This window comes from Cygnus atratus, chromosome 9 (genome assembly GCF_013377495.2).
Source record: "Cygnus atratus isolate AKBS03 ecotype Queensland, Australia chromosome 9, CAtr_DNAZoo_HiC_assembly, whole genome shotgun sequence".
NCBI lineage: Eukaryota > Metazoa > Chordata > Aves > Anseriformes > Anatidae > Cygnus > Cygnus atratus.
This window is the reverse complement of record NC_066370.1, coordinates 13,884,029-13,906,765: the sequence shown is the minus strand read 5'-3', so window position 1 is coordinate 13,906,765 and position 22,737 is coordinate 13,884,029. Positions and strand designations below refer to the sequence as shown.

At 51.0% G+C, this 22,737-nt stretch overlaps 3 protein-coding genes across 7 annotated transcripts in view; all 3 read right to left on the bottom strand.

Annotated features, from left to right (window-relative positions):
- Positions 1 to 535: 535 nt before the first annotated feature.
- On the bottom strand, positions 536 to 19,824 carry LOC118246925 (leucine-rich repeat-containing protein 15-like). Of its 2 annotated transcripts, XM_050712609.1 has the most exons (3): positions 19,614 to 19,824; positions 16,847 to 17,024; positions 536 to 3,414 (listed from the first exon to the last, which is right to left on the bottom strand). In XM_050712609.1, the coding sequence occupies exons 2-3, from the start codon at positions 16,872 to 16,874 to the stop codon at positions 1,691 to 1,693; spliced, it is 1,752 nt and encodes a 583-aa protein (XP_050568566.1). In that variant the 5' UTR covers positions 16,875 to 17,024; positions 19,614 to 19,824; the 3' UTR covers positions 536 to 1,690. The 2 variants fall into 2 exon arrangements, with proteins under 2 accessions (XP_050568566.1, XP_035400325.1); XM_035544432.2 differs by lacking the exons at positions 16,847 to 17,024; positions 19,614 to 19,824 and adding an exon at positions 4,564 to 4,625.
- Positions 12,573 to 14,956, bottom strand: GP5 (glycoprotein V platelet). The gene has a single exon (XM_035544431.2). It carries the CDS (start codon positions 14,772 to 14,774, stop codon positions 12,726 to 12,728), a length of 2,049 nt encoding a protein of 682 aa, XP_035400324.2. The 5' UTR covers positions 14,775 to 14,956; the 3' UTR covers positions 12,573 to 12,725.
- Positions 17,634 to 22,737, bottom strand: part of ATP13A3 (ATPase 13A3) — a 58,141-nt gene continuing 53,037 nt past the window's right edge. For all 4 annotated transcript variants that reach the window (XM_035544426.2, XM_035544423.2, XM_050712607.1 and 1 more), the window contains one exon: positions 17,634 to 22,011. In XM_035544426.2, the coding sequence (XP_035400319.1) occupies positions 21,814 to 22,011 (198 nt within the window). In that variant the 3' untranslated portion in view covers positions 17,634 to 21,813. The remainder of the gene's footprint in view (positions 22,012 to 22,737) is intronic.

The following is a 22,737-nucleotide window of genomic DNA, read 5'->3' as shown; positions in this document are numbered from 1 at the left end:
GTGGGGTGGCCAGAGGGACCCGCAGACCAGCTGAACTCCCCAGGAGAGGCAACCTGCCTGCAGGAGCAGTGTACAACCCTGTGGGGGATGCCCTGCAAGGGCAAGGGTTGGAATGGGCTAGGTTAGCACCCAGGACATGGAGGGACCCCTAGGGAAGGAGGAGGAACACTTACATGCACTCAGCTGGGCAGACGGTGATGTGTGGGGAAACTCAGCGCAAACCCTCAGAGCTCTGATCTGAGGACAGGGCTGCACAGGAGGCGGTCAGCAGCTCCGGCTCCATCAGGGAGCTCGTTGAGGTCTCAGCTTGCTCTCCAAAAGCCATCCTGCTGCCGCTGAATGGCCAAGCCCTCCTTACCCCAGGCCAGCCTGGGCTTTGCAGCCACAAACCTCTGGCCCTCACCCACCCCCACCAGCCTCAACATGAAGAAATCACTTTGGAGAGGCTGTGAAGAAAAGCTCCTGGCCCTGCTGGGTTATTCCAAGGATGCCACTTGCCGCAGAGGAGCAAAGAAAGAACTCTTGGCACTGGAGATGGACAACCGTGCTTTAATGGGCGATCACAGAGCAGTACCAAACAGCCCCAAGGCACAGTCCCATGTTTCTAGCCGTCGTGCAGGTCCCAGCCCGAAGAAGCATCCCATCACATACACAAGCACGGGTCTGTTTGGACCAATGCTGCCTCACAGAGCACCGTGGGCAGCCCACACGACGGGGTGCGCACCCACTGCGACCCTTGTCCTGTAGCACCATTCCCGTGCAGCCTGGTGCCGCTCGTGCTGCCCCCTGTCCCGTGCCCCAGCACCGCTCAGGCTGCCGGCAGGGCCAGGGGCACGGCGGGGCGGGAGCAGGGAGAGGAGAGGCTGCAGCTTTGCCAGGCAGGGACACAGGAGGGCTGGTGGCAGTGTGCCGCTGGGTTGTGGCCATGCTGCAGCACCCAGGACACGCAGGCAGCCCCGCAGTGCTGCTGGCAGGGGAAGCACAAGTGTGCGGGGCCGAGAGGCCGCCCGAGGCAGGGCAGGGCAGGGCAGGGCAGGGCAGGGCAGGGCGCTCTGCTCTCGCCGTGCTGCCTGCAGGCAGGTCGGGCTGCGTGGACGCGGCCAAGTCACTCGGCTGTGCTGCCGTGGCGCCCGCCTGGGCTGGGGGCCAAGCGGAGGCCGCCCAGCCCCTTTGAGCTACAAAGGCACACGGCCTTCCTCGGGGCGAGGGCGTGCGCCCGGCTCCCGGCCCTGTGTGATGGCTTCGTGCCCGTGTGCCCTGGCACGGGCAGAGGCTGAAGGCGTGGGGGGACAAGGGGACAACAGGCAGTGCGGGGCAAGCAGCAGGCGTCGCTCCAGGGACGATGTGAGGTGAAGGAGGAGAAGTCCCAGTGCTCCATGGCCAGGCTGCGGCTCCCTGCTCTGCTCCGGGCAGCCCTGCTCAGAGCTCAGCCCCCACGCCCTGGCTGCTGGCCCCCAGGAAGGGAGCAAGCACAGGGGCTGCGCAGGAGGCAGGAGGGTTTGGGGACAGTGCAGACGAGGGGGACACCGGCAGGTGACACCCTGCTGCACAGCAGGGACACGGCAAAGCAGAGCAGCAGAGGGGATTATGGCACGCGGGGTGATGCTGGCCCGTCCAGCTGTCAGGTCCCTTGTCCCCACGGGGAGGGGACACCCCCCCAGCACCGCTCCCCAAAGGGTCTGCTGGGGGCTCAGGCTTCGTTGGGCGCCTTCATCCTCATCAGCACGACGTGGCTCTTCTTCCTACAGCTGTAAGCCACCAGCGCCACCAGAGCGCAGAGCAGGGCCACGCACACCAGCACGATGACGGCCACCACCACCCCGCTCTGCAGGCGGGTCAGCCCCCAGCGCCCCCCTCCTTCCTCCTCCTCTTCCTCCTCCTGGGGCCTGGGGGTGACCGGCGGTGGTGCCGTGGGGGAGCCCGCCTGGGTGCCCCCCGGCGATGTCCCCTTGGAGGGGAGGGCAGGGAGCGGGGTGCTGGCGGTGGGGCCGGGCGGGGTGGCGGGGAGCTGGTCCTGCCGCAGCCCGGCGATGGGCGCTCCCCGCAGGGGGGGCGGCTGGGCGCAGAGCGGGGGGGTCTCACCCACCTTGTGGGGGTTGGCCTCCAGCCAGGCGCGCAGGGGCAGGATGCCCTGGTCACAGCGCCACGAGTTGTTGTGCAGCTTCACCTCCCGCAGGGCGGCCAGCGGGGAGAAGATGCCGGCGGGCAGGTTCTCCAGGGAGTTGGCGTGCAGCTGGAGGTGCCGCAGCCCCGGGGTGGCGGCGAAGAGGCCCCGGGGCAGCGTCTGCAGCCGGTTGTTCTGCAGGGAGATGTTCTGCAGCTTGGGCAGCCCCCCCAGCGCCTCGGCGTCCAGGCGGCGCAGGGCGTTGGAGTGCAGGGACAGCTCCAGCAGCTCGCCCAGGCCCCGGAAAGCCCCCGGGGCCAGCGTGCGGAGCTGGTTCTTGCTCAGGACCAGGAGCTGCAGCTGGGTGAGGTTGCTGAAGACGGCGGCGGGGAGGGAGGCGAGCTCATTCTCATAGAGCCACAGCTCCCTCAGGTTGGGCATGGGGCCGAAGGCCGCCGGGGAGATGTCGCGCAGGCGGTTGACATGCAGGGTGATTTTGGAGAGCGCACGCAGGGGCAGGAAGACGCCGCCAGGCAGGGCGGTGAGGAGGTTGTTGGAGAGGTAGAGCTTCTGAAGGTTCCCGTTGTGCACGAAGAGCTCTGGGGACAGCGTCTCCAGCTGGTTCTGGTGCAGCCCCAGCTCCTGCAGCTCGGGCAGCCCATCGAAGGCGCCCGCCGGGATCTGCCGGAGCCGGTTCTCGTAGAGCCGCAGCACCTGCAGCCGCGGCAGCCGCTCGAAGGCTTGGGGCGGCAGGCGGTCGATGTTGTTCCGGGCCAGGTTGAGCTTGGTGAGGCTGGCGAGCTGGTCGAACACCCCCTCCGTCAGCTCGTGCAGGTTGTTCCCGTGCAGCTGCAGCTCCTTCAGGTTGCTCAGGTGGGCGAAGTGCGAGGGCTCCACGCGCAGCAGCTGGTTGCTGGAGAGGAGCAGCGATTCCAGCTTGCCCAGGGGCTGGAAGACCTGCACCGGGAGCTCCTGCAGCTTGTTACTGGCCAGGCTGAGGTAGCGCAGGTCGGGCAGGTGCCGGAAGGCCCCGGGGCTGACGCGTGACAGGTCGTTCTTCTCGATGCGCAGCCCGATCAGCAGGGAGGCGTTGCCGAAGGACGCCTCGCCCAGCTCGGCGATGCGCGTGTTGATGATCTGTAGGGTCATGGCGTTGGCGGGGATGGGGCTGGGGACGGCGGTGATGCCGGCACCGGAGCACTCCACCTGGGCGGTGCGGATGCACTGGCACTGCTCCGGGCACTGCCCGCGGGCAAGCTGGAAGCCCACCAGCAGCAGCAGCAGCCGCCAGCTTCCCTGCTCCATGGGGCCTGCAGCAAAAACAAAGGAGGAGGCTCAGCACAGTGCTTTCCCAGCCCCGCCAGGGATGGTGCTGCCTCCCTCTGCGAAGCGGGGCTGGCTGCACGCCTCGCAGCACGGCTGGGGACAGGCAGGGCAGAGCCGGGGCTGCGGCGCCGCACTGCCACACCACAGCTATTAGTGGCATCCCTGGCGTCCCCCGTGCCCGCTCTCCCAGCGGCAGGAGTGTGGTTTCCTGTTTTGCAGTGAGCACGGTGAGCTGGTCCCAGCAGCACAGCCCCGAGCAGCGGGGAGCCCCCAGCCAGCGGGTACCAGCCTCAGCTGGGATGGGGTGGAAGGGACCTTAAAGATCATCCAACTCCAACCCCCTGCCATGGGCAGGTCCCTGAGCACAGCCATCATCTCTCAGCGCACCAGGGGCACCTTCCCCAACCTGGGAGCTTTGCACGGAGTAGGGCAGCAGCCTGGTGCCCGGCTGGCAGCTCCCGGTGACACAAGGCAGGAGGAAACCCGCGGCTCCCCCAGGCACGAAGCAGGGCTCGGCCAGGCAGGTCTGGGAGCGCAAAGCGCCAGGGAAGCGCCTGTTGCTGCAGGGGAGGGAGGAGCCCTCGGAAAGCCAGCGCAGCTTGTGTCTCACATATGGAAACAATATGCATCCCAGAACAATTTTGTTTATGGCAAGCCGTTCATAAACTCCACCAAACGCTTTGCACATCAAAAGCCCTGCTCATGTCACTCCGTGTTAAGCGAGCGTACAGAGCATCCAAGCTGGAGCACGGTTCAGGAAAGACAGCTGAAAACAATTTCTCTCCCTTTCTCTTTTTAGGGACAAAAACTTACAGACCGAGGAGATGAATATCTAGCCCCTCAGCATCCAGGTGGTTCTAACCACAGGCCCCCTAAATTTTGATCCTGCCCCCGCTCCATATTCTTTACAGGTTATTATTTAATATACTTTGCCTCTATAACTATATCAGCTCCCACAATGCCTAAGCAGACTCAGCTTATTGGAGAACCCCTTACAAGACAAACATCTCCATCTAATCCAAAGGTGCTCAGCATACACATTGCTCTGCCACGCTCCCACCCCTCAGAGCTGCCCCCAGGGTCCGTGGGCCCAGGGTGATGCTGGCGGGGCCGGCAGCGGAGAGGAGACTTACCCGAGTGTCCTGCAGCCGCGAGTGCCGAGCGAGCACAGCTCCGTGCTGGCAGGAGAGCCGAGTGTGGTTCACGCTTCCCCTCCCAGTATATAACCCGTCCAAATCAATGAATCAGCACAGGGGCAGCGGCGGGGTTACGGAAATCGCTGCAGCAGAGCCGTTTCCAACTCGCATTTCCTCAGCAAACAGAGCAATTGTCTCGAAGACGGAGATGCTGGTTTCTCACTCGTGAGCCCCAGGCCCCTCGCCTGAAGAGCAGCAGCCAGCCCCGAGAACACGCCGTACACGTCAGCCAGTGCCCGGGGTGCAGCTCGGCCCCGGGAGCCCCCAGAACACGGCTGGGGGCTGTGACCCATGGAGGCAGGTGAGGCCAGGCCCCCGTGGCACCGTCCTGCCCCTCACTGTCACACAGTCACCAGGGCTCCTCCACGGCATCACCTCGGTGTATGCGCAGTGCATTCTTCATTTGCTACAGCCCCTGCGAGATTCAGGACCCGTGGCCATGCCCGGGACCACCCCACAGCAGCACACCGGGGCTATCCAGCCGCAGCAGAAAGGGTTGGGACGAGCAGCTGGGCTCCCTGCAGCTCCCAAGGTGCCCCAGTATCACCCACCCACAAGGTCACGTCCACCTGGGGTTGCACCTCTCATCTGCTGCCCCAAAAGCAGAAGCAAACCCACAGGGTGCCCGCAGGCACTGCCCCACGCTGCTCTCCTTCCTCAGCAGCCCCAGCACAGGGGGATGGAGACCAGCACCCAAGGGTTGGGGAGCAGGGAACAAGCTCCCCTTCCAGCCCCATCCTTCCTTCGGAGTGCCCACTGCCAGCCCTCCCTGTGCCCTCCCAACCCACAGAGGCCCGCGGGGGTGGCTTTGGTCCCTGCCACTGTCCCCAGCTGCCCCCTGCCCCTGTCAGCCCCATAGGCCTGGTCCAGCAGCAGCCAGGAGCGGAGGTTTGGGAGCCGACAGTGAGGGAAAACCGATGTGCGTGGCCCCTTTTTCCGAGCCAGCAGCAGCCCCGTGCTAACCACGGGGCAGCTGGACTTCCCTACAGCCTCTAATCCCGTCTCAGCCCACCCACATTTCCAGCAGGCCCTGCTCAGGTCCCAGCCGGCCCTAACGAGCTGCCCGAGATGGGAACCACACGGTGCTGGCTCCGAAGGCCGGGCGCTGGGTGCAGCCTCCCCCTGCCCGCTGCCGCCCCGGGAGGAAGGCTGCTCCCATCCCGCACAGCAGGGTGCTGTGAGGCCAGGGCTGGCAGCACGCAGGGGACAGGGACCCTGCTCAGGGTGGGGACAAAAATGAGGTAAACAACACAAACTGCAGGGCTGGAGAGGGGAGTTTCCAGCCACACTCAGACAGGGATCATGAGAAGAGGGTGGGAAGCAGGACCGCAGCTGGAGGCAGCCGCCGCTGACATGCCAGATCTAATGGGTGCCCCAAGGGAGCCGAATGTGGGGGGCCCAGCGGCTGTGGGACATGGTGGCCACAGGCCCCTCCCTGCCAGGCACCGAGCACCCAGGCTGGTGCTACCCTCACAGCATCCCTGGTGCTTGTCTGCCTGCTCCCAGGGCAAAACTTGGGGATTTGGGCATGGAGAAGGGGCATTTTGAAAACACTGCCCACGAGCACTTTATGTACGTGCCATTGACACAGCAGATTTTCCCAGCACCACAGTTCCCAGACTAAATTCCCCGTTTCCTTCCGAGTGATGCAGCTGGAGGTCAGGCAGCGGGTGGGAGCTGCCCCTTCCCTGCAGCCCTGGCACGGAGCAGGGCTCACCCAGCCCTATCGCACCCTTATCGGCCGGCTCTGTCTGCCCACCGCCAGCGCTGCTGGGCTCCTGCCTGCTCTGACTCACCCTCAAAGCACACAGCTTTTCAGCAAAACAACACAGAAATCAAAACCCAGCGCTGCTGGAAAACCACCGCTCCGAACCCAGGCCGACAGAAGAATGTCGGACTCAGCTCCTTCCAGCAGCACAGCCCCAGCAGTAGTGATGGGGGGGGATGCAGTGATGGGTACTGCACCGTGAGAGCTGGGGCATGGGATGGCTGCATCCCCAAACACCCTGCCCCCAGGAGCAGGGGAAGCAGATAAATCACAGGTTATGGTGATGACTGCCCTGTAACAGCACTGCCTGAAACCCAGCACTGACAAACTTCCTTCTGGGGTGACTGTGGGCTCGTGTGTGCTCTCCCAGCAGGAGGAAAGGCAAAGAGCTGCCAGCTTCCAGAGCCCCACACTGCACCCCAGGGACCAGGCGCACAGGGAACAGTCCCATCCGCCCCAGGGGACACCCAGCTGGGAATCCTGGTGCAGAGCAGCACCTACACGATAGGTGGGGAACAGAGCAGAGATGTCCATGCATGAACCAGTAAAGGGCCAGGAGGGGCAGTTGTGGGGCACCCCTAGAGGGACAGCATGAGGAGAAGCCAGCCTCACCACACAGCCCCAGACTACACGCAAGGAGAGGAGTGGATGCAGGCAGGGAAGGGGAGCTCACCCTAAGCAGCCTGAGCTGCCCCTTTCTCCTGGTACCTGAGCCCCAGCAGAGCAGCATCACCTACGGCTGGGTAGGTTCGTGCCTCGCAGCCGTACAGCGGGACAGTCCCGGCTGCATCCGTGCTGGCACGCTCCCAGCACATTCACACGGCCGGGGCTGCGGGCGCAGCAAAACTGGGCAGCTCTGAATCACCAAGGGACTCAAGGCAGCTTGGAAAAAATCAAGTAATCACTAAAATTAGCAGCTTGTGGGCTTGGCCAGAAAGGAGCATTACTCATCTGCCAAACAGCTGAGCGTGCTCACCCACACAGCACTGCTGTGCAGCCCGGCAGCCACATCCCCACCCCATGGCCGGCCTCATTGCCATGTCCTCCCCCCCCCAACCCCAAGTCCTGGGGTCCCCCTCTGCAGCAGAAGGATGCAGGGATATGCTCCTGGGGTTCCCTGCTGAACAGCCCTGGGACCTGTAGGAACCTGCATCGGGCATGTCTGGACCCCCTGCCCTCTACAGCACCAGGCTGGGACCCCCCCCAGGTATTTTGTACTCCTGCAAACCACCCGTGGTGCTCAGAGGAGCCCCCACCTCGTCCCTGAGTGCTCGTGGAGCGGCTGGCTGAGGGCACGGGGCCAGGGCCTGCTCTGTGAAGCAGAGGAGGAGGAGGGCTGAGCGCTGGGCCAGGGGCCAGGGGAAGGGTCCCCGCCATGCTCCAGCCCAGAGCACAGGAGGACTGGCAGCCCCAGCCGTGCTGCAGCTCACGTAGGCTGGAGCGTGGCCGATGGGTGAAGTGCACTGGGTCCTCAGAAAGCTGTGCTGAGCCCTTCCCCTCCATGCGGGAGGCACCAGCAGCCCCTTCCCCAACACAAACACACCCCTTTTAAGAGCCCAAACAAGAGATTTCCTCCACAGGACCAGGGATCCAGCCCCAGGCTACTTTTGGGCACCTGCTTGAGGCACGCAGAGCTGATGGTACTGCTCACGGTACAGGACATCCCACTGCGGCCGCCTCGAGGGACAGGCACGTACCCTGCCTTCACGGCGCTCAGGGGCAAGGCTGTGGAGGGGGTACCTAGGAGCATCCCTCCCTCTGGGGGAGCAGCAATGTGGGCCTCAGGCTTGCCCTTTCCACCCAGGCACCAGCCTAAGACCCAGCAAACCCCTCAAGGTGAGCGTTTACAAACATGAGCCCCAGCAGGGCTCGCCTGGCCGGCAGGACCGCAGCAGCGCTGGGGCCGGTTCCTCCCTGCAATAGCAGCACGCAGGGCTTGGCCCAGGCCCAGGGCAACGCTAGGCTGGAAGGAATGCGGGGCCTGCAGCCAAAGCCGCCCGGAGGAGCAATAATCCGAAGCGGAAAGAGCTTGTCCGATGGCGGCGCGGGCGCCGAGAGCCGGGGGAGGACAGGGCAGAGCAGGAGGCAGGGAGGCCTGTGCTGCGAGGTGGTCCCTGGAGCTGCTCCGGGAGGGCTTTGGACCCTGCTCCCAGCCCTGACACCAGTACAGGGGACCAGGCCCTGCCTCAGGCCCCCCTTGTCACCCACCCAGCTCTCCCACCTCCCTGGGAAGGCCCCAGCAAGCCCCAGCTCCCTACCCTGGGCCTTTTCCCATCCAGAGGGAAACAAAGGCACAGCTGACATCTGGCACAGCACAGAGAAGGACGAGGGTCTGACAGTAGCAATAGCTCATGGGGGGCCAAGCCCGGTGGCAGGATGTCCCCTGGTGCAGTTGTGAGACCCCCACCTCACAAAGCTAGCACACAGCAGCCCAAACGGCTGGGTGAGGGCTGACGGGCCTGGGAACACCCAGCAAGGGGCTGCGACCTCAACCAATTTGACCCCAGGGCTTGCACACCTCTGCAGTGGAGCTTCAGGCCTCCAGCTCACTTTGAGAGTTTGTAAACACTGACGCTTACAGCCTCAGCCCCTGGGTGCGTGGCTTCAGTCCCATCTCCTCCCCGGCGATTCTGTAATCCCTAGGAAATGCTGCGCTCCCCTCTCCCAGCTGCTGAATCAGCTCCCCCAGGCGAGATGCGCTGGTCCAAGGCCTGGAGGAGGGACACAGCCAATTCTCTGTAACGTCAGCCAGAGGATCCCAGAGCTCCTGCCTCTCAGCTGGCTTTTGCACAAATTCTTGAACGCCAGAGCGCTGCTGGGTGTCTTCTCAGCCAATGCCTCTGAGCATGTTTGCCACCACCCTGCTCCTCCTTGCCCCTGGGACAGGGAGGAGCGGGATGTGAACGCAGCCCCCGATCCAGCGGCTGTGTGCTGGAGAGCTGGCACAGGAGAGGATGCACCACGGGAACAACCTGTACCAGGTTGCGTGCCCGAGCAAGCTGCAGTGAGTAGGGCACTTGAGCTCGCTCACCTCTGTGAGCAGCAACAAAGGCCCTCAAACAGTCGCTGATCTCATGGGGCAGAGGCAAAATGGGAAGGGCAGAGGCACCAGGGGATGCAGGACAGTGGCCAGGGACCAGGCAGGTTACAGGGAGAGGAAAGGCAACAGGGACTGGCTTCCTCACCCATCGGGCTGCTAGGAGGGGACGCAGCAGGCTCGGCCCCGACGAGCAGAGAACAGCACCTGCAGTGACATCGCACTGCAAGCACGCTGCGTGCTCCCTCTGCCCCGCACGGCTGCTGTGGCGTGGAGAGAGCAGGAGCCGCAGCCACAGGAAAAAAAGCCTCACAGTACATTACAGAAAACCTTGGACAAGCCCCACTTGACGTACTCCAAGCACGCCTATGAGGATTCAGACCCCGAGGCGATTCCTGGACACAGAGGTCTGGTTAACACACAGCTGTAAACCACGGCTCTGTGTCCCCCGCCTGTACCGCAGCCAGGGGCGTGGGGCTCGCTCCCCAGGTGCAGCACGCAGGCACGCCTCACCTCCACCTGCACCCAGCCTGGCAGAGGATTGGGCCCCCCCAACCTCTTCCACCTCTTGGTCCCCCCCTCAGGAGCTGCAGGCTCAGGAAAGCCTTGCCATGTGCTTTTTCCCCCAAGGAGCCCTCAGTGCTGCCTGCCCTTCTGCCGTATCTGCAGTCACGCTGACCTGCAGGAGAGTCCCTTTGCCAGGCTAGACGGATACGGGATATAAATAAGGATTTCCTTGGATTTTCCAGGCCAGAGGAGATTTCCAGGACAGGCTGAGCTATGCTGGGCAACAAGGAGTGAATCAGAAGCAGGACAAAACATGACATCCCTGTCACAGGGGAGAAAGGAAGGCTTGGTGAAACACCCCAAGGTCGTATTGCTCCAGCCTTTTGTTGTCTGCTGACTTCACTTCCCCTGTCTGGCTCAAGAGCGGGGAAAGCCCGATGACAGCATGCAAAGACAAATCATCCTCCTCTTAGTGCCTGACTGTACACAGCAACATGCCAAAGCCCCCACGTGCCAGAGCTGAGCGATTGCAGCAAGTGAGCCAAAGGAGACCGAGTTGGCCTCGTTTGGGGGCTGGGGCAGCCAAATGAAGACTCAAAAAAGCTGGGAGCTGCTCCTTACCTGCTGCTCTTGTGCACCCTGCCCACTCAGGACAGATTGGACATGCAGAGAGCCTGCTGTATGTCAGCACAGCAATTAAAGTGTTGCTTTTTCTTAGAAACCAGCATGCATCCAAGTGCCTTATGCTGTGAGCCCATTCCTTCAGTGCTGCACCAAGGAAAGCAGTGACCAGCACAGCTTGTACAACTTCCTCGCTACCCCAGATTACACTTATCTCCTGCCTGCTGAAAGCAGATGCTTGCGTGGCACCAATATGACAGCCCTGGAGCTGGCAGAACCCTAAGTGGTCATTACAGTTGTCCGAGAGGAACCTAAATTTGTACTAATTGCCTCTTTTTAAGTGCTAACTTGCAACGAGCCAGAACCGCCACCCAAAGCTTTCATGTTGTTTTTGTGCTTCCCATTTAAATACATTGCAATAAAATATTCTGGGGCTTCTGTTCATGAATCTAACCCCAGTCTGCTTCACACTAACTGCAATCACATTCCTTCTCCTTCAGAGATGTCTCTAACTACTGCCAGGCCTGCTAAATTTTAGACCTCACAAGCAAGACAACTGCTATTTAACACCCCAGGAAAGGCCTCTTAGTTCAAAAATCAGCAAGGCTACAAAAGGACTCCTAGATAACAGGGTTTCATACCTGAGCAGGCAAGCCACATCCAGGGGCTCTTTAATCCAGCCCTAGCTTCTGAGCACAAGGGCAGAGCTTTTAAGAACACGCTAAGTAACATAATTAAAATAAAAACTAATAGTTAAATCTAAGAGCCACCAAAGAAGCACACGCCACCCAACAGCTACCAGTCTACTTACAACCTAGAATATTCATATCATTCGAGATATTCATCAGCATTTCAGTAGGAAGACCAAAACCCACACTGTTGTCTAGTGGCTGCCTTTGTACATCAAACACTTGAAAGAGCTGGAAGTCAGGGCGCAAGGCTGCATCCCAGGAAGGTGTAAGGAGCCCTGGGACTGAGCATGCCTTTCTCACGCCTGCATGCCGGGTGACTCTGACGAAGCACAGCTCGCTTCTGACTCTTTGCAGAGACAAAGCCACAGCTATTGCCTCCTGAAGTCAGACAGGCGTATGTGCCGCAGCCATCTTCAAACAGGTGCTGACACCTCAGGGCCTCAGATGAGGCCAGCCTCCTACGCTGTGCTGCACGCCAACAGCTCCCAGCCGAGCCCAGGAGGGACCATCAGTGCCAACTCTGTGACCAGCCATGCTGCTGCGGAGCTGAGCTTTGGTCCTGTACATCTGCCTTGTACTCCAGCTTCCAGACACTGCAGTGCACAGTGAATAAAGCCCTGCTTTTCAGACCTCTGATCAGAATTTAAGGATTAAGGCATTTACTTAAAATTCAGATTTGTAGTGATGGTACGAAGTTTTAAAACCAACCAAACAACAGAATTCACCAAGGTTATACTTCTAGACCAACATCTTTCTTAGCTTCCTCTGGCTAAGAGGAAAACACTATCAGCTGTGAATGGTAACGGACATCACCTTCTTCCTCCTACATGCTGGAAAGGGGCTGAGAATAGAAAGCGAAAACAAGGACATACCATTCTCCCCCCTCGCCTCCACTCCCTCCCCCTGTCCTTTTTAAAAGCTATTTTCCAGCACGTTCTCCCCAAAACACCATTTGCTTTCTCAGGAAAGAGATAAGAGGCGAAACAGCATTTGGAGTCCTACAGGCAACCTTTAAACAAGTTACAGCAGTGCTCCCACAGAAGCCTCCCTACGCTGATCCCATTTTTTTCTTCCAAACGGAGAACTTGTTCCCGCAAGCCAGTGACTCAGAAACCCCTCTCCTGTCGAAGCAGCACAAGCACAGCAGCAAAGGAGGGCATTTGGCTGGGACAGGGCTGCAGGAAGCCAGCAGCACGTTGACCAAAGGCCTGAGCTCTGTGCAGAGGTGACCACAGCTTTTCTGTCAGCTCTCTGAGTTTGTACACCAAGTGCTGTAGCAACGTACGGTGATTACAATCAGCTTTGGCAAACACTGTAAGGTATATAAAAGCATATTTTAATTATGTTGTACAGACACAGCATTTATGGTTCTTGCTGTGAAGATTTGTAATCCATATCTGAACCAAATGTGAACCATCTGAACACTCAAATTGAACAGAGCAACGCTCCTAATCCTCTCTATGGCTGGTACCCTCTATCTTTTTAAAAAACTTATCAGAACTACAGGCTGAGCAGGAATCTTTCTGGAGGGGAAGAGTTGCCTGATTTTGCCCACTACACAAAGACTGAGCACAACGGTGACAGTCTGGAGTGCTAAAACCAAACTGTGAAGGCAGAAGAATAGCTGACAATAGACAACCCTGCTATTAGTAAGTGGCTCAGCACTCCTGCGGGCTGGCAACTCATCCCACCAGGCAAGAGTAGTTAAATCTGTTCCTCTGACACTGTTGGTTTCTACTATGGTGCTGGGAGAAGTTCGGGTTGGAACACCTGAGACATGAAAGCCTAACTGTTCAACACCTTGAGCCTGTGAATAGGTAAAACCTGGAGTTGCAAGAGGAATTGACATGGGTGTGCTGGCATCTAGGTTGGACACTGCTGTCACAGTTGTCTTCCAAGATGATTTCAAGTGCTCTGTCACAAGAGAAGTCACAGTCTGGGAGTAAGCTGACCTAAATGTCTGGTATGCAGTGGCTGTGGCTGGCAGGCACTGCAGGTGCTGATCTGTTAGAGCCACCAGAGAGACGTTCCTTAGGGATAGTGGGCTGTCACACACTAGAGATTGCACTTCCTTTACTATCTCCTTGCTCTTCTGGAGCCACTCTTGGAAGCCAAGAATCTGGCAATCACATCTCCAAGGGTTGCCATCAAGGAGTACTTCTTGCAGCTCAGGTAAGGCGACAAAGAAATCTCCAGGAAGAGACTGCAGCTTGGTACTATTGAGGTAAACTCTCTGAAGGTGCTTGAGATTATGAAAGAGGTTTCTCGGAAGAAACTCAAGCCTGGAATCAAAAAGGGAAATGTTCTGCAGTTTCTGAAGGCCCAGGAAGATACCCTCCGGCAGACTGGAAATATTATTTGTATGCAGAGAAAGGCCCCGCAGTTCTTTCAGACCACTGAATGCGTTACTAGGAAGAACACTGAGCTCTGGATTAAAACTCAGCACAAGAAGCTCTAAGTTTGTCAAGTTACTGAACACAAAATCTGGTATCATTGAGAGCTGTGTGTGATACAGCCACAGGCTACCAAGATTCCTCATTTCTCCAAACAATACTTCTGGAAGAGACTTCAGTGGGTTCCTGTACAAGGTCAATTTAGACAGGTCATGCAAGTGCAGAAAGAGCCCGGGAGGCAAAACCTCAAGTTTGTTTCTGGAGAGTGTTAGTCTTCTAAGCTTCTGAAGTCGATGAAATGCATCAGGGGCGATGGACTGGATGTCATTGGAATGCAGGAAGAGTTCCAGCAGTTCCCTCAGGCTATCAAACAAACCAGACTCAATTGAAGAGAGCCTGTTAAAATACAGTATCAGCTTCTCAAGCCTGGTTAATGCACTAAATATATTTCTAGGCAGTACTGCCAAAAAATTTCTTGACAGGTTCAGCACTTTGAGTTTGGCAAGTTTCTTCAGCACGCCACTAGGAAGTGCTGTTAGCTGGTTTTTGTTCAAGAAAAGCTCCTCCAAACTGGCTAGTCTGTCAAACAGATTCTCTTTGATGGATTTCAGCCTGTTACTTTTAATGATCAATTGCCGAAGGTGTACCGTGTCATCAAACACTTCCGGAGGAAGTTCAACCAGCTTGTTATCTAGCAGTCCGAGGGCTTTCAGCCTTCTCAAGCCTTTAAAAGCCACTGGTGAAATGAGAGCAATATTGTTTGAAGATAAGATGAGATGCTGCAGCTCTACCATCCTAGAAAAAACATCCTGCAAGTATGTTACATTAGTGTTTGTTACGTGAATTTCTGTCACGTTGCGAGGCAGATTTAATGATTCCAGGTCATTTATGTGAGGGCCAGAGCAATGAATTGCGTTTTTGAAAGAGCAGTCACATTTCTCAGGACAAACAGATGCATCCAGCTGGAAGAAAAGCTTGATCATCACTGACAAATGAAACATCAACATCCTTGCTGAAGCACCAGAAACATTAGCTGTTACAAAAGATAAGAGTGTCAGGATTTGATCACAGGTAGTTAATAACTTAGCAGACAAAACTGTGTGAAGATACCATAAAATGTGGAAATACATATGAAATTTCTCTTGGCTTGAAAACAAACTTCAAAAATCTATTGCTGCTGACTGCAAATATTTCTAAGGCGCTCAGCTTACATGGAGAGTAGAGACAAAGCCCTATTGTAAATCAAGTACACTCTATTAATATTTGTACTAGTCAAGTATAATTAAAGTGTATGAAAATCAAAATGAAACTGCTTAAGTAATCAAAAGGCATGTATTTATTTGAACAGAAAAGCACTACGCTTTTATACATAGAAAATCTTAAAAGATCAGAAGGTCCTACACCAACAATATTTTTCTTGTAGGTTATCTAAAATTTAAAAATAAAGTTTAGCCTGCAAAAATAGATAACGGAGGTTAAAAGGGCATCCTACGACTCCCGTGATATTTTAAGTAACGCCACACAGTTCTGCTAGACCATTTCTCAGCATTTGTAAGAGATCACTTCTTGGAAAAGCTCAAGAACACACAAGAAGCAACAGACTATTTTTGATGTAGCTTGAAAAAACACCCAAGAGCTCATCCATTAAAGGACAGCAGTGAGCCTCTAACAATGAACGAGTCTCATCTCTACAACCTAACACAACACTAAATTATCAGAGGTATTAGAAATAATGAAACAAAGTGAGAGGAATGAATTGTTATGATGCTAGCTAGAATGCTGCACCAGTAAAGGTGGATCTGCACAAAACATACCCCGCAGTCTGAAAGCTGCATATATTCCCAAACAAAAGAAGAACACGAAAGCAATCATTAAAACACTGTAGCTGTAATGATAATATTTCAAAGACCAAGTCAAACAGAAATCCTTCACAATTTAGAACTACTTTAGAACTGCCCCCCTTAGTGAAACCAGCAAGTTCAAATGCATCAGAAACCTGAGAGTCAAGGAAATGGCTGATCCGCAGGAGAAGCAGCAACTGGGACTGCTGTAGATGTAACTGGAATTGCTGAAACTGTGTCAGTCTTCAGTACTGGGTACACTGGGAGAGAGGAGGGCTCCATCCTAGCATACCCTTTTCTAGGGCCATGGATGAACCTGAGAGACGCGTACAAAGCCAATCACTTAAAAAAGAGTCAGGTAGGACATCTGAGCTTCTCCTGTGCCTGAACTGCTGACAAAAGCATAAAACCATGGATCAAAAACAGCTGCTGCATCAAAAAAAGCAACAGGAAGTATTCAATTTTTTGTTGTTGTTGTTAGATTCAGAGAACTGAAGACTGGTAAAATCAGCATCCCTTCCTAGGGAAGGAGTGGACATGGCACCCAGTGATATCAACTGCTGGCAGTACGGTGCTGCAAAGCTAGCTCTCATTGGGCTTTCTAAACCTCCTCAAATGACACAGTCAGGAAAATTAAGAAGCTTGAAGATTTCACATTTCCAAAGTACTTTTCCATGCCAAACAATCTTCAAGACAATCTGGGAATCTCGCCTCACCAAGTAATTGCCACCACCCGTAATAGTTTAGTAATTTAACATGCTGCCTAATTTCCTTTTTCACGTTCAGATGAATGTAAAAGCTTGTAAGAACAATTTTGAACCTTTGTACTTTAGAAACTTATCTGCTTTTCAGAGGAATTTCTCAGAAGCATAGCAGGCAATTGGGCTTCACCATGATTCTGCACTTTAAATAGGAAGTAAAACAGCAAAACGCATCCCCTAGATAACAGCACTTCACTCATATTTGTGTAGCTACCATGAACAGCCAAAGAACATTACAAGCTTCAGAGCAGATTTTGCCTACGCTCAGCTATGGGAGCAACTAGTTCCCATAGGCTGTACACAGCTCCTACATTAGGATTTGAGACCACTACAAAACAGGAGAAAATCCGAAGTCTCAACAAATGCAAGAGCACAAGACACTTGCTGCTTCTTCAACAGTGAGAGTAGAGTACATACCTCAACTAGCACAACGCAGATCTGTTTAATAGTCAGAAATCTGTATTTCAGCATGAATTTTGGTTGGTAAGAAATTTCAAATGTGTAGCAGTCTGCTACGCAGACACATTAGATGTCATAGGCGGGGACATGTAAATTTTAAGCTATCAAGTGCAATTGATATGTACCACAATTGATATGTACCTTCACAAGGCTGCTCTTTCCCCTTCATGCAGGATTGGAATCAAAACAATTTGAGGAAGGAATGAAGTTTTCTACTGAATGCTCTGGCCAGGTAGTCCAGGGTTGACCCGCTTGGCTTCTGTTTTTCGTTCAAGTCTTCTGCAGTCACAGACCAGCAAAACCTAAAGTCTGAAGCATGCTGAAGAGAGAAAAGCTTTAAGTTACCATAATCTTAGCTTTAAATTGAAAGATTAAGGTTTTGTAATTAAGTAATTTGTTAACCAGGCATTTCAAACACTTTGTCTTCAAGTTGAAAATAACGTTGAAAATAATAAGCGCTTAAACGAAGGTAAGCTGCAAGATGGAAAAGACGTCTTTATTTCTGTGTGTTTTTTGTGAAGATGACTGTGACAACAGTGACAGCTCACAACCAGGATCATTCACTCAAGTGTCTTTGCAAGATAATACTTCCCAGGCATCAAAGAACAGAAAGACTATCTGGATGGCAGAGGGTAGGAACAAGTCTCTATCACGTGTAAAAGGTCTGGCTTTAAAATGGCTTTCATAAGGCAGCAGGTGAAATTAAGGCTGCTATTACCGTATGGCAGAAGAGCAGTGCTCCCACCTGCACTGCTAACACATGGCATACATACATCACCACCCCTATCTTCAAAAATAGAGGCACTGAGCAACACAACCCATGACATCAGCGGGAGTAAGCTTATGTTCTTCAGCAAGCTTTGGAGTAGATCTTACTGTGTAAGAGTAATTAAAAACAATTTCATGAGACTAATGAAAAGAGTTAAAATATCTTTTCATTTTAATTTTATTTTCAAAGAGCTTCAGTCACAAAAATGATTTACAAGGCTATTTACAATTCTATTGTACAGTTCTTTATGTATGCTTCTTGACAACAGGGTACCATTCTAGAGCAGCAATACATATTTTAAATACAAAGATGTTGTATCAGTTCAAATTTAAAAATAAAAACAAAGCTGAGCTTCTAGAGAGCACTGTAACGATGAATCTTTTTATCTGTGTTAGGCTTCAGAAATTCACGACAAACTAAGTAGTTTCTCGTTCACATAATTATCAAAGAAGATGCAGTCTGTTGAAAATAGCTTTAAAAACCTGAAGCTTTACTGTATAAAATCAACATATTCAAGACTCTTAAAAATCGTCAAAAACCCACAGCTTTCCCTTAGACATACAAAAACCTAAGTTTACAATTCAGAATTTCATGGGAGAAATCCTACAGAACTTTAGCTCTCGCAATTTGTGATGACCAACATAAGCATTAAAAATTTGCAGCATAAAAAAGGACTCCACATCTGCTTAGTATTATACTGTATACACAGACACAGTACAGGATTTTTTTTTTTTTTTTTTACCCAGTTTGGGATGACTGTTCAGCACAACCTTCATGAAGAAAGAAAAAATAAATAGAATTAAAAATCCAACAACTTCTAAAAAGTGCAACAGTAAAATTTCCCAATTCAAAGTTACGATGAATATGGCCAGTCAGTTCTGTGGGTGTTTTAGCCATTTCTATTCAAGCATTATTCGCAGCATTTTCTTTTTACAGTAGATTTAGTTCTATATTACATGAAACTAGTTACTGCTAATTAAATCTGAAGGGAACAGGAAAAAAAAACTTTAAAAATAACCCTGAGGGATATACAATTTAATGATCTTGCAATTTACTTCTAAAAAGTAACGTTTATTATTTAGCAATTGCTTTGCTGGGTAGACCAGTCCTTTATGTATGTGCATAAATAATATTTAATTTTTTAAAAAAATATTTACAAATCCTAATACATCAAAGCAAAATACGTACAGATTGAAGTCTGCATACACAAATAATTTAATAAATCAAACTCCTCAACGTAAGGCCAAAATATACAGCAGGAAGAAAAATGTCTACCAAGTATCTAGTGGAACTCACTAAATTGGTCTGTTCACCTGAATTCAGACTTCCAAGATGAACATGTGAAGAGATTTTTCACTACAATATGAATTTCATCTTACTTCAAAGCAGAAACTGAATATGCTAGTTCAGATCTAGTTTGTTGCATTTCTGAAAACCAGAAAAACTAAATTGCTCAAAATGAGAAAAATTATGGGTGGCCAAGCTCAGCTTTTGGGCAGGAAGGCATCAATCCCAGTAACTGCAGAAGATGCAAAAGCTCATTTTGTGGCTGAACTTACAGCAAGAAGAAAAATTCTTGGAAAAGCTGATTTATTATAATTGACTAAACGTCAGAAGCAAATAGGTCACAGCTCAAGCACGCAACCTCAAAAACTTTTTACTAATTCTGAATGCAAACCTTGAGGAAGCTAACTCCCATTTGCAAAATTTTCAAGTTTAGTAAGTTCATGACCTATTAACCACTCAAACAAGTGGAGACACTTGGCAATTTTGGTTTTAAATTGAGTGCCCTAACATGTTCTCTGAAGACAAGCCCACCTTAATAAGCTGTTCCCTCTTCACCCTGTAGATAAGTCTAATGAATTAGAATGATTGAAAGACTAACTGCAGAAAACAAACGAGCTGAGAGAAACTAGCAGTTCAGAGAAAGCATTAAGCAAAAGCATATTAGAGGGGAAGATTTTTTTTCTTTCACTTTCTGTTGGAACAACCAAGCTAAAATGATCAAAGAAATGAAATGGAAAAAAAAAAAAGCTTATGCATTTAAGGATAAGTCACAGCTCCCAGGTCCAAGATGCATAGCTTCACAAGAGTTTTCAATTAAAGTATTATTTTTCTTTAAATCTGAATACTACTTACGCAGCCAAGAATTCATCAATTATTCCATGCTACAAAAATTTCATAAAATCAACACTGACAAAAATCAGCCAACTGACTCAAGTTCATGATTAACAAGTTTATCCAAGTCCGTGATCTCAGACCCCTTAAAAGCTACCAATGCTGTTCAAAATTAATAACCCCGAGAAGCCAGGCTAACAAGGCTTGTACATCGCTCTGCTGAATGAATGCTAAGAAAAGCACTTCCCCCTTCTTCCTATTCCACCCCCGAGAAAAACAACAAAAAAATCAGGAAGAGTCAACAGCTGGACTGGAGGATAGCACATAAGCACACTATTTATGAGCAGCAAGTGCGAACAACGTAAATCCCCAAGTTCCAGGAAAAAAGTCTTCCAAACCATGTAGCACCACTTTAAATTCCCCACTGGCACAGTATGTCCGACACTGCAGAAACCATAACATGAGCGGTGGGGGATGCTGCCTATACTATCTTACAGAAAAGCACAAGGAAATTAGGCTTGACCTGAAAAATTCCACTTATGAGAACAATTCTGGAAAGGAATTATTTCCACAGGAATTAAAAAAATAAAATATAATCCAAATACACACAATTCAAATTAATCCCAGCTAGTCAGGGAGCTCAGGGCCCTCCTTCCACTCTTCACATGAGTGCTCTAAAGGACCCGATTTCCTTCCTTAAAGTGTCTCTAAAGTATCACAACTCATCTGGATCCAAGATCCCTTCCCAAATGTTACAGAAGACTGAACCAGTCAGTTTTATCTCGTCAGAACAGACTGATCAGAAGTCAGTATTTTTTATCATCTTCCCAAAGACACCAAAGAAGATTTTTCTGAAAGTTTAGCAAGTTGAAGATGGATGACGATAAGTAATCTGTGGTTTTGAAAAAAAAAAAAAAGAAATGGAAAAAGACTTAAAAACTTTGCATGTAAAGACGATGCCTTGTTCTACATTGCTGTAGATCTGTTTTTCTAGAGGTCTTGTGTTTTAACACCACCTAATGGCAAAATGATGTATCGCTATCCAAAGTGCTTAAGCAGCATTATTAGTGATACAACTTTGTGTGTATGTGTTTTTTTTGGAAAATAATGTCGACATAAGCCTTATCGCTCTGCAGCAAGACAGACTTTAGCTCATGTATTGTTTCTTAGTTTTGTTTCATACAGCTACATATAGTGCTTAAGACGCCGGCAGACTCTTTGAAATGCAGATGTTCTCAACATGCACAAATCCCAAGCACGGGCATGTGAAAATATTACTCCCACCCCACCCCACACACAGCAGTAACTCTGGCCTTGCTACTTTAAGGAATATAGGAAAACTACCTTAAGATTTACAAATAAAACATGGTCCACAAAGTGATAAACCAGCCCTTCTGCTGGCAAAAGCAAGGTCTGTGGAGAAATGCATAGCTAAATGTAATAAAACATGATACAGAATGAAGTGTTAGATTCTCCAGCCTTCCTTCTCTAACAATTCTAAGAGTGTAGCCAAATGCCTCCTCCTCTGAAGTCTACTTAAGCCCTTCCTCAGGTTTAGCTAGAAAAGCAGCTAGGAACCCACTTGAAAGCAATGTGCTTTCTTCTTAAGGATGGGGCATATTGCTTCTACAGCATTTCCAGTTCCTGCTGTGGCAGACTGAAGTACTAAAATCCAAACGTTATACCTGGAAACACTCCTTACTAGCACGGACAAATTTAGAGGTACACACACCAAAACTTTAGAACCGTTCTGAGGCACAAAGTTTTTCAGCAGTGAATATTAAACGGAAAACAAACCAAAATGTATGACAAGGTTTTGCTTACTATGTGCCTCTAGTACTATCATGAAACCATTACATTATAGACCTTATATTAACACATGCCCAGGTAAGCAAGTTAGAACAATGGTTAAGATACTCCAGGCAAATAAAGTGAACCTTTTTAACTGCCCTGCAGTTTAAATCTTCAGATGCATCTCGTTTAGGAATAATGAAATTTGAAAGGTGAAAGGAAACAATCTTTTTTTTTCTGCCTATAGTAACCTACATTTTTAAAATGTATATCCGTAAGATGTCTGGCTCTGAACTTTGTATTCAGAGAGATGAAGCAGTTGGAAAAATCTGCATTATAACTTGACATTTAGTATACTGCAATTTCAAATAAAGCTTTAAAATTACATTCTTCTCAATACTACAAAGATACATGCCACCAAGATCCACTGTTACGTTAAAGTGATGATTTGATATGAACCATTTTCTTGGGATGGTACTTTAGCTTCTGTTGTTGTTCTGGGTTTCGGTGGCCATTCTGGATCAACCATCAGTTCCTGAGCTAGATGCATATACTTAGCTTTTGGCGCCTTCTCTCTGCAACCAAACAGGGAAGAAAGGAAACAGACTCCACAGCGATCTACAGCCTCCTGCAGAAGTGAACATATTTTAAAGTTAGATTATCATAGAAAAAAATAATGCAACAGTACAGTAAATCACTAGAAAAAAAATCTAGTATTTTAGTTTCTAAGTTACTGTGCCATTGTCATGTGGGATGTAGAAAATATAGTAAAGAAGCTCTTCCGTTGGGTCATCCCTTCTATAATGCAGTACCAATGACATTTTAAAAACACTAAGAAAATACAAGTATTCTGTATTATAGCAACATCTAAGGTCACCAACAGCTTTCATGCATATTTTAAAATAGTTTAAATAAATACAGGTAAAACAACAGCCATTAAGTGATGTTACTATTGAAGAGTATCAGCCTAGTCTAGAAAATTAAGTCAAATTCTCAGAGTCTCAAAACTCTTCTTAGTTGAAGGCATCCAGCCAGTCACAAGAGGCAGAATTTAACTTGCTGATACAGTGAGACCTGACAGTGTATCAATAACAGGAAAAGACCACCCATAGGCAGGTAAAATCCTTATTAAAACAGACAAATTACAGAACTTCAGTATTCTCTCAATCTTTAATACATGTAATTTAACTAGCTGGAGAAAAACACTATTCCTCATTCTCAGGACTGGACTACTCTCACTTCCCAGACAGCACCTACAGTCTGTACACCTGACATTTTAATGGAGAGACATTCTCTAAGGTCTTCTTCATGCTCTGAATATAAATCTATAAATCGGCGATCTAAACCAAACTAG

Coding starts and splice junctions, on each gene's coding strand:
- GP5 (XM_035544431.2), bottom strand. CDS start 14,774: ATGTATTTCCACATTTTATGGTATCTTCACACAGTTTTGTCTGCTAAG.
- LOC118246925 (XM_050712609.1), bottom strand. CDS start 16,874: ATGAAGGGGAAAGAGCAGCCTTGTGAAG. Junction 3,415..16,846: donor GAAAGAGCAGCCTTGTGAAG/GTACATATCAAT, acceptor TTTTTGCTGCAG/GCCCCATGGAGCAGGGAAGC.